Source organism: Nelumbo nucifera, chromosome 1, assembly GCF_055504915.1.
Source record: "Nelumbo nucifera cultivar China Antique chromosome 1, China Antique-T2T, whole genome shotgun sequence".
NCBI classification, from domain to species: Eukaryota; Viridiplantae; Streptophyta; class Magnoliopsida; order Proteales; family Nelumbonaceae; genus Nelumbo; species Nelumbo nucifera.
The window spans coordinates 134876475-134887788 of NC_142649.1; the positions used below are offsets into that span (position 1 = coordinate 134876475).

At 40.9% G+C, this 11314-nt stretch overlaps 1 protein-coding gene across 1 annotated transcript; it reads left to right on the plus strand.

The window, feature by feature from the left end:
- The first annotated feature begins 7883 nt into the window (after positions 1-7883).
- LOC148803852 (uncharacterized) lies at positions 7884-8504 on the plus strand. The gene has a single exon (XM_088898146.1). It carries the CDS (start codon positions 7884-7886, stop codon positions 8502-8504), a length of 621 nt encoding a protein of 206 aa, XP_088754272.1.
- Positions 8505-11314: the final 2810 nt, after the last annotated feature.

The window sequence follows — 11314 nt, forward strand, 5'->3', positions numbered from 1 at the left end:
ACTTAATCCGCTATCTCAGTTTAATTCTTGTTTCTCTTTGATTATGCAGGATGGAATAGTGAAAGGTGGGGTACCGGAGAGTTGCGGGACTACGGGAGAGAAGAGAATAGAAGAGAAATTGGATTGCATTTCAGGTGTAGTCGTTCCATTTTATTTTTTATTTTTTATTTTTATTTTTGAATTTTTTTGGTTGAATAGTGATTTTTGAATTTTTAATTAATTTTTTAGATCCAATTTCCTTTTTTAGTATTATTTCTCTTCCATTTTGTTTCTAGATCTATTTTTCTTTCTTTATTTTAATTTCTTGTTTGAATTTTTCTCTTATTCAGTTTGTGTTTTTTTTTTATTTAAAAAAAACTGATTTTTTTTTGGTTTATTTTATTTTATTTATTGCTGCATGGTGTGTCCGGAAGCGTGTCATTAAACACTTCGGAATACCAGTTTAAACATTTATAATTTTATTCCATTTTTCACTACAACTATAAATGTAGTGAATGGTGAGAACGGGTCGTATCCACAGGGAAGCGAGGGAAAAATTATTACAAACCTTAATCCAGGTAAAAGAATGCAAAGGGAAATTGCAGAATCACAAAACTTTCATTAATTCAATTGGATTTAAATAAAAATGGAGTTCGAACACTGCTGAAAATAAAATAAATAACAACAATAAATAAACAATAGAAATTAAAAAGAAGAAATCTGCAATTCGATCAGAGGTAGCAGTCTCCGGATCTCGCCGTTGGCCCTCGAACTTCTTGAGCTAGGTCTTCCGTCTTACCTAGCTGAATTTTAGATCTGCAGAAAAGAAATAAAGTACAAATTACATCTAATAAAAGTAAAATTTGCAAGAAGATAAAATGAACTGGAAATTAAAGAACAGAAAGTAATTCTAAAACTGAAAAAAAAAATGGTTGGGATTCAAATCCAGTGGTGGCAGTAGTGGTGTTGTTGAACTGCAAGTAGGAACCCCTCCTCTTGCCTGGGCGTCCTCCTCTTCCTCTACCCATGAACTTCTCAAGATCAGCCTTCTTACCTAGGTGAATTGACCAACCCCTTCTATAGGGCCTTTGAGACCCTTTTTATAAAGAAGGGTGGACACAACTAGAAATAGGGAGAAAGATTGGGGGCGACAACTAGGATTTAGCAAAGTTAGGGATGACCTAGGGTTTCTAATGGATATTTAAGATGGTTTTGGGATGATCCTATGACTGAGAATGGAAGGAGAGGGCACCCAATATTATGTAGGGCTGAGGTTTGGGCACCCAGAAATGGAGGGTGTAGATTAGAATATCTAGGGTTGAAGGGTTAAGATTAAAAGAATAGGTGGTGCCATAGATTGATTGGCTGGGATATAAGATGGAGGGAGTGGCTGAGATTTAATGGTGAAGATTAGAAGTTAGGTGGCTAGGGTTTGTTTAGAGTGAAAAGAATTGGTTAAAAGGCACCCTAGGGTTTGCTAAGGCGTGGGGAGCAAGCTAATACAGTAGGAGGGGCGCTAAATTGGGTTTAGCAGCTAGGAGGCACCCTACTGTTTTTGGTTTTTCACAAAAACACCCCCTCTCTTAGCTGGACTTCACACTAACTTCCCAAAATCTACATTTCAGCAATGAAAACTTCCTAGTTTTCCCCAGAACTTGCATAGAGACCCTCAGAGGTCACAACAATGATTTTAATTGAGAATAGGGCATACTTTGACTATTCTAAGGCTGAAAGCACCTCTAAAATGTTAAGGCATCAAAATGCAGAGTTATCACACCCTCCAACTTAAACATTGCTAGCCCCTTAGCAATGCAGCATTAAAATTACACTAATCATAGAGATCTTTCCTATCTCAAGATCTTCCCTGACAGAATTAGTCAAGCATCCTGATTCCAGCATTCTCAAACTCTATATAGATCGGTATTGGGCTTTAGGGGTAAAACTATCTTGTTTTGAATATTACAGTTAATTTGCAAACAGTCTTGATAAAATGAGATTGATTTTAAAATCAGACACATATTATTCTTATTATTTCTGATAGCGGATTTCTACCCCTGATCTTATTTTTATTGTTACCTTTCACCATTTTACGTGAATCTTGACACTTGCCTTAGGTGAAGAGACCCGGTTACTAAGTGTTAAGTAAGTGTCTTTGGCATTCCCTTTTCCATTTGACGTGAATCTCGATACTTGGCTTAGGTGAAGAGACCCGATTACTAAATTTAGGGTATCCATTGACCTTTTATCCCCCCTTTTTTTTGCAACATTGTTTAGAGTAGTCCATTGTCTCTTAACAATTTGAAGAATTTTGTCTAATTTCTCAATCTTTCTTTTCTTATCTTGCCAAGGGCAAACTTGGGAGTATTTTCAAATTTCTAAATGGTTTCGACAATATTTAAATAGGACAAATTTTCACTCCTATCACTTGCTACCAATTTCTACAAAATTCAATGTTCCTTCATCAGTTTCCTCAACTTTTTCTATTTGGGAATCTCTTTTAACGGAAAATGTTAAATTTTTCAATGAAATTTTAATTCTACATATTTAAAGGCCTAATTTTTCAAATTGTTTTTTTTTTCAAATTTTTAAATTTTTTCTTCAAATTTTTAATTTTTTCTCTCTTTCCTCACTCCCCCAACTTAAATGCCATTGTCCCCAATGGCATTACTAGACGAATGTAAAAAGGGCTTAGGCTAAAGGGAATAATTAATAGGTTTTTCTGAGGGGTTCAAGGTTTGCCACCTGGTCTCAAATCAAGAAAAGAAAAAGCTCAAACCCTAAATGAAGAAAAACTAAAAATTAGGTTGGGTTGCCTCCCAACCAGAGCTAAGTTTAACGTCTTCAGCCGGACACATTCATGCACTTCTTCCATCTACACTCTCTACTCACTTTCATCTTCATACAAATAGGGCTCAGGTTGGAAGTAGTTTCTCATTCCACAAACTCTAGCCATTGAATTCATTTTATGTTATTTTAACTCGTCCTACCAAGACTGACACTGGTGTGCTGCCAAATGTTGGGGTGGCCTCTCAGCCGCCAGGGTGAGACCCATGGCACATCAGTGTAGGATTATTTGAATCTTTGAACCGGACCAGATTTCCAGTATTGCCCTGGACCTTGGAGATTGATGGGCAAAACTGGAAAGTTCCACCTGACCCCTAGACTCGATTATGATACTGCACTAGGTGTCAGATTGGGTTGTCTTTGATATGCCAATGAGTGAGATCCTTAGCGGGGGTCAAAACCTGAGTATGTTGGGACAGTCTGAGAATTCATCTGAGTGGGTGATCATAGTGACAGGATCAGCCCCTTTGTCGAACAAAGGTAATGATCGGGGATGCACTCTCTCTGATGGAAACCAAACTGTCGGCAGTTGATTTCAATCATTGGAATTTTGTTTTGCAAAATTTATATATAAGATATATATATATATATATATATATATATACGGTTTCAAAATGTTTGCAAATGGTTTTAATTTCCAGGATCAATGTGAGCGGAGAGTGCAACACTGTTCCTTGCAGCCGAGGGAGAGGTCCTCTCTTGTCGGGCAATGTTTGATCATTATGGGCTGAGAGGTTAAGTGTAAGGCCATTTAGGGTTATACCTGATGGGCTAATCTTGCATCTGCCCACAGTCCCTGGGTTTTTATAAGATGGCTTGACATAGGGACCACTTAGCGTAAGTGTTGGGCCCATAGAGTCCATGTGATGGGCTCAAGGGGTTCACTAGGCTTTCTAGTGAATTTGGCTATGCCTTGTAACAAAGGCTGGGCCGAACACATGTGGCTGATGTGTAGATCAATGCTTGGGTCCCACGCCATACAAAGAAGCCCAACTAGGCAGCAGTTTGGAAGCCTATTGAGCACTTAATACATATTGGGCCTAAAGCCCATTTCGAACTAGGCTGATTTGATCAGTCACTTAAAGGGGCAGAACTGAGATTAGGTCAAGCCAAAAAGGATTGCATCTTAACCCTATCCACTCATGGAGACCAAATTCAAATTAGGATTTGAATGTGGTAATCTTCTAATAAGATCAGGAGTGGGTTGATCTAATCTATAGATAGGATTAAGAAAACTCCTTATCCAAATATAGATTTGGATTAGGATAACTCCTATTAAGATTAGGAGGTTTCTTAATCACAAAGAAAAAGAGGAGAAACCCTAATTCGAATTACAAGAATTCGAACACTAAGGATTTCACAGATTGCACTACAACTAGAGATTGGATCTCAGAGAAACCCTAGAGAGGGAAAAGCAATTCGCCATCTTCTTCTCTAGCCTTCTCCTTTAGCAGCCGCCGCCGTTTACTGCCAGTTCGAGTTCTCTGTGAGGGAAGATCAAAGAAAGTTCTTGATTGTGTGTGGTGCTCACTGCTTCCATCGAGTTCTTCAGAAGAACCTGGTTCGTGGGACGAACACAACTGGTTCTGTTCCATCATCACTGTGTCATCTTCAGTGGGAGTAGTTCTTGGGATTTTCTTTGGACGTGAACACCGGCGTTGGGAGAGACTGCTTCTCCAGATCTGGTGCATCCCTTCCCTTTCTTTTGGTTCAGAACTGGTTTGGTTTTGATTCAAGATAAATCTTGGAAAATTCAGGGAATATGATTCCCAGTTGGAAGAATGGCAAGAAATTTTTGAAATTCGCCCACCCATTCTGCAACCTTTTTGGCGTCCATATGATGGATATTACCATTCTTTCAGTGATCAGCCCCTTTTTCAGACAAAGTGAATGATCGGGGATGCACTCTCTTTGATAGAAATCAAAGCTGCAGTTGGACTGACGCCATCTTCTGCTCTTGCCTCCTCCTGTTGCTGTTGCCATTGCCAGTTCAATCTCTACCTATAGGAGCAATCAAGAAAGTTTCTTGATATCATTTTTTGGAGAAAAACTGATATGAAGTCGTGCTCACTCGCCCTCCATCAGATTCTTGGTGAAGAATCAGGTTCTTGCTGAAGAACCACCCTACTGATTCTGCTCCACCCTACGCTGTGTCATCTTCAGTGGGAGCAGTCTTTGGTGATCTCCTTGGGTGTGAACACCTTCATTGAGAGTTACTACTACTCTGTATCAGGTATATCCCTCTCCTATCTTTTGGTTTCAGATCTGGTCTGGTTTAGGGTTGAAGGAGTTGTTAGACAATTGTATGCCCTTAGCTTCAATCAGATCAATGTACTTATGACATTTATTGTAAATGATTAAAGTACATATTTGATTCATGTTCTTGTGGTGTGTTTCTGTGTAATACCCTTAAACTAGACACTTGATGAGACTCGTGTTAGTTTAGAATGTTCACAGTCGTTGGATAAGTTTGGGGAGATTTATCCTGCTAAGGCTGACACTGGTGTGCTGCCATGTGTTGGGGTGGCCTGTCTCAGCTGCCAGGGTGAGACCCAAAGCACATGCAGTGTAGGATTACTTGAAACCATGAATCAGACCAGATTTCCAGTATTGCCCTGGACCTTCGAGATTAGTCGGCAAAACTGGAAAGTTACACCTGACCCCTAGACTCGATTATGATACTACACTAGGTGTCGGATTGGGTTGTCTTTGATATGCCAATCAGTGAGATCCTTAGAGGGGGTCAAAACTTAGGTATGTTGGGACAGTCTGAGAATTCATCTGAGTGGGTGATCATAGTGATAGGATCAGCCCCTTTGTCGGACAAAGGCACTGATCGGGGATGCACTCTCTCTGATGGAAACCAAGACTACTGGCAACCGATTTCAATCGTTGAAAATTGTTTTGCAAAATATATTTTATATACGGATATAAATATATATATTATGGTTTCAAATTGTTTGCAAAATGGTTTTAATTCCTGGGATCCATGTGAGAAGAGAGTGCAACACTGTTCTTTGCAGCCAAGGGAGAGGTCCTCTCTTGTCGGGTAGTGTTTGATCATTATGGGCTGAGAGGTTAAGTGTAAGACCATTGAGGGTAATACCTGATGGGCTAATCTTGCATCTGCCCACGGTCCCTGTGTTTTTATAAGATGGCTTGACCCAGGGACCACTTAGTGTAAGTGTTGGGCCCATAGAGTCCATGCGATGGGCTCAAGGGGTTCACTAGGCTTTCCAATGAATTCGGCTATGCCTTGTAACAAAGGCTGGGCCGAACACATGTGGCTGATGTGTAGATCAATGCTTGGGTCCCACGCCATACAAAGAAGCCCAACTAGGCAGCAGTTTGGAAGCCTATTGAGCACTTAATACATATTGAGCCTAAAGCCCATTCCGAACTGGGCTGATTTGATCAGTCACTTAAAGGGGCAGAACTGAGATTAGGTCAAGCCAAAAAGGATTGCATCTTATCCCTATCCACTCATGGAGACCAAATTCAAATTAGGATTTGAATATGGTAATCTTCTGATAAGATCAGGAGTGGGCTGATCTAATCTATAGATAGGATTAAGAAGACTCCTTATCCAAATACAGATTTGGATTAGGATAGCTCCTATTAAGATTAGGAGGTTTCTTAATCACAAAGAAAAAGAGGAGAAACCCTAATTCGAATTACAAGAATTCAAACACTAAGGATTTCACAGATTGCACTGCAACTAGAGATTGGATCTCAGAGAAACCCTAGAGAGGAAAAAGCAGTTCGCCATCTTCTTCTCTAGCCTTCTCCTTTAGCAGCCGCCGCCGTTTACTGCCAGTTCGAGTTCTCTGTGAGGGAAGATCAAAGAAAGTTCTTGATTGTGTGTGGTGCTCACTGCTTCCATCGAGTTCTTCAGAAGAACCTGGTTCGTGGGACGAACACAACTGGTTCTGTTCCATCATCACTGTGTCATCTTTAGTGGGAGCAGTTCTTGGGATTTTCTTTGGGCGTGAACACCGACGTTGGGAGATACTGCTTCTCCGGATCAGGTATATCTCTTCCTTTTCTTTTGGTTCAGACCTGGTTTGGTTTTGATTCAAGATAAATCTTGGAAAATTCAGGGAATATGATTCTCAGTTGGAAGAATGGCAAGAAATTTTTGAAATTCGCCCACCCATTCCGCCACCTTTTTGGCGTCCATATGATGGTTCTTACCATTCTTTCTATGATCAGCCCCTTTGTCGGATAAAGTGAATGGTCGGGGATGCACTTTCTCTGATGGAAATCAAAGCTGCAGTTGGACTGACGCCATCTTTTGCTCTTGCCTCCTCCTGTTGCTGCTGCCATTGCCAGTTCAATCTCCACTTGTAGAAGCAATAAAGAAAGTTTCTTGATATCAGTTTTTGGAGAAAAACTTATTTGATGTCGTGCTCACTCGCCCTCCATCAGATTCTTGGTGAAGAATTAGGTTCTTGCTGAAGAACCACCCTACTGATTCTACTCCACCCTACGCTGTGTCATCTTCAGTGGGAGCAGCCTTTGGTGATCTCCTTGGGTGTGAACACCTTCAAAGGTGTGAGGAATCTAACCTTGTTTTGAGCTGGGAAAAATGTCATTTCTTGGTTAAGGAAGGAATAGTTTTAGGGCATAAAGTGTCATCCATGGGCATCAAAGTGGATAAAGCTAAGGTAGAACTGATTGAAAAGTTTCCTCCACCTCAATCATTAAAGGATGTTAGAGATTTTCTTGGGTATGTAGGTTTTTACAGGCGATTCATTAAGGATTTTTCTAAAATAGCCAAACCTTTGACAAAGCTGCTAGTTAAAGATGTACCTTTTGAATTCGATGATACTTGTTTGCATGCATTCAACACTCTTAAGGAAAAATTGATTCAATCCCCTATCGTGTCAGCCCTTGTATGGGAACTACCCTTCGAAATCATGTGTGATGCAAATAATGATACCTTTGGCGCAGTTTTAGAGCAAAGAAAAGATAAGAAATTTCATACCATTTATTATGCAAGTAGGACCATGAATGAAGCATAAAAAAATTATTCCACTATCGAAAAGGAACTACTTGCAATGGTATTTGCTATTGAAAAGTTCAGATCCTATTTGCTCTTATCTAAAGTCATCGTGTTCACTGACCATACTGCCTTGAGATATCTACTTGCTAAAAAAGATGCAAAGCCTAGGTTGCTGCGATGGATTCTGCTTTTGAAAGAATTCGATCTAGAAATTAAGGATAAGAAGGGTAGTGAAAATACAGTAGCTGATCATTTATCAAGGCTTGATGAAAATTATGTTGAAAACATTAATAATTCAGCATTGGATGATGAATTCCTAGATGAGCAATTGTATGCGATTAGTAGAAACAATGAACCTTGGTTTGCTGATTTTGCTAATTTCTTGGTAGGAAAGGTGGTACCACTTCACTTGACATTTCAACAGAGAAAGAAATTTTTCTCTGATGTGAGGCATTATTTGTGGGATGAACCTTACTTGTACAAAATCTACGAGGACGGAATGATAAGGAGATGTATTTCTGAGGAAGAATTGCGAAGTGTTATAAATTTCTACCATGACAAAGAAGCAGGAGGTCACCATGGAGGATCAAGAACTGCTTCAAAAATTCTCCAAAGCAGTTTTTATTGGCCTTCGCTCTTCAATGATGTCTGTGAAAGAATGGTAGGATCCATCTAATGGACGCCAATAAGGTTGCGGAATGGGTGGGCAAATTTCAAAAATTTTCCTACCTTCTTCCAACTGGGAATCATATTCCCTAAATTTAGAATACTATATTCAAGGATCCTACTTGAACCATAATCGAACCAGATTTGAACCAGAAGCAAAAGGGAAGAATTTACCTGATTAGGAGAAGCAGTATCTCCCATAGTTGGTGTTCACACCCAAAGAAGAAATCAAGATCCGCTCCTGCTGAAGATGACACAGCTGTGGATGGAACGAAACCAGCAGGGTGCATCCTACACACTGGATCCTTCGCAAGAATCCTCTGGAAACTCTGAACACTAAATCTTTCTCAGTCCTTTTCGCAAGACTGATGTCAAGAACTGATTTCTTGACTCCCTATTGCTGCAAAGATCAGATCATGCAAGAGGGAAATGGCGACGGCTGGAGGAGAACTCCTGGGACGAAGATGGCTGAACTGCTTCTCTTCTCTCTGGAGTCTGTATGAGATCTAATCTCCTTTTGCAAGATAATTTCTTGCACCACAAAACCCTTGGTTCGAAATCTGATATATTTCTCTTAGGGTTTCTCCTCTTTTCTTCTTGATTAAGAAACCACCTATTTTTGGATTTATCCCAATCCAAATCAGTATTTGGATATGGGATTATCTTAATCCTATCTGCAGATTAAGTTAGCTTACTCCTGATCTTATCAGGAGTTTACCAGATTCAAATTGTTTTGAATTTGGTCTCTCAGAGTGTATAAGGTTAAAGGCCTTATCCTTTTACTAACATTAATCTCGGATTTGCCCCATAGATGGGTGATCATATCAGCCCAGCTCGAAATGGGCTTTTGGCCCATTAAGTGTTCAGTGTTTAACTAGTCTCCAATCTGCTGCCCAGTTGGGCTTCTTTGTATGGCATGGGACCCAAGCATTGATCTACACACCAGCCACATGGGTTTGGCCCAACCTTTATTACAAGGCCCAGCCGAATTCACCGAAAAGCTCAGTGAACCCCTAAGTCCATCACATGGACCCTATGGGCCCAACCCTTACATTAAGTGGTCCCTGGGCCATGCCATCTTATAAAAACCCAGGGACAATGGGCAGGTGCAAGATTAGCCCATCAGGTATTATCCTAAATGGTCTTACACTTAACCTCTCAGCCCTTAATGACCAAGCACTGCCCGACAAGAGAGGACCTCTCCCTCGGCTGCAAGGAATAGTGCCGCACTCTCCACTCACATGGATCCCGGGAATTAAAACCATTTGCAAACATTTCGATACCGTACATATATATATATATATATATATTAATTTTGCAAAACAAAATTCCAACGATTGAAATCAACTGCCGGCAGTTTGGTTTCCATCAAAGAGAGTGCATTCCCGATCATTACCCTTTGTCCGACAAAGGGGCTGATCCTGTCACTATGATCACCCAATCAGATGAATTCTCAGACTGTCCCAACATACCCAGGTTTTGATCCCCATCTAAGGATCTCACTGATTGGCATATCAAAGACAGCCCGATCCGACACCTAGTGAAGTGTCATAATCGAGTCTAGGGGTCATGTGTAACTTTCCAGTTTTGCCCATCTATCTCGAAGGTCCAGGGCAATACTGACAATCTGGTATGGTTCAAGGATTCGAGTAATACCATACTGCATGTGCCTTGGGTCTTACCCTGGTGGCCGAGACAGGCCATCCTAACACTTGGTGGCATACCAGTATTAGCCTTGGCAGGATAAATCTCCCCTGACTTATCCAATGGCTGTGAACATTTAAAACTAACACGAGTCTCTAGAAGTGTCCAGTTTTAGAGTCTTACACATAATTGTACCAAACAACATGAATCAAACATGCATTTTATTTATTTCCACTAAATAACAAAAGTACATCAAATCGGATTGAAGCTAAGGGCATGCAAAACTGTCTAACAGCTCCCACTTGCACTTTGGTCCAATCTGGTACAAGCCGGAGTCCCATACTTTCCACATGTTTCTCAAACACCTTCAGTGTCAGTGGCTTAGTCAATGGGTCTGCCACATTATCCGCTGATGCTACCTTCTGAATTAGGACGTCCTCTCTACCAATGATCTCCCACAGTACGTGGTGCTTCCTCTCGATTTGCTTTGACCTCGAGTGGGCCCGAGGCTCTTTAGCCTGGGCGATCGCTCCATTGTTGTCACACAACAACAGGATGGGTGATGTGCTGGATGATATCACTCCCAATTCGTGTATGAATTTCTTCATCCACACGGCTTCCTTGGCAGCTTCACTTGCGGCAATGTACTCGGCCTCTGTTGTGGAATCTGCAGTGGACCCCTGTTTGCTACTTTTCCAGCAAACAGCAGACGATCCTATCGTGAAAACATACCTAGACGTAGGCTTTCTATCATCTGGATCTGACTGGAAATCGGCATCGGTATACCCTAGAACTTGCAGTGAACTACCATCGAAAGCAGACAAAACTCTTTTATCCTTCGAAGGTATTTGAGTATGTTTTTCACAGCAGTCTAATGCTCTTGCCCTGGGTTGGCTTGGAATCTGCTTACCACACTCACCGCCTGAGCAATGTCCGGGCGAGTGCACAGCATGGCATACATGATGCTCCCCACGGCTGAGGCATAGGGAACATCTCTCATGCTCTCAATCTCCTCAGAAGCCTTTGGAGACATCTTCTTGGAGAGAGTGACTCCGTGCCTGAAAGGAACGTTTCCTTTTTTGGAGTTCTCCATGCTGTATCTTTCGACATTTTGTCAATGTAAGCAGCCTGGGATAATCCAATTATCCGCTTCGATCTATCTCTATAGAGTCGAAG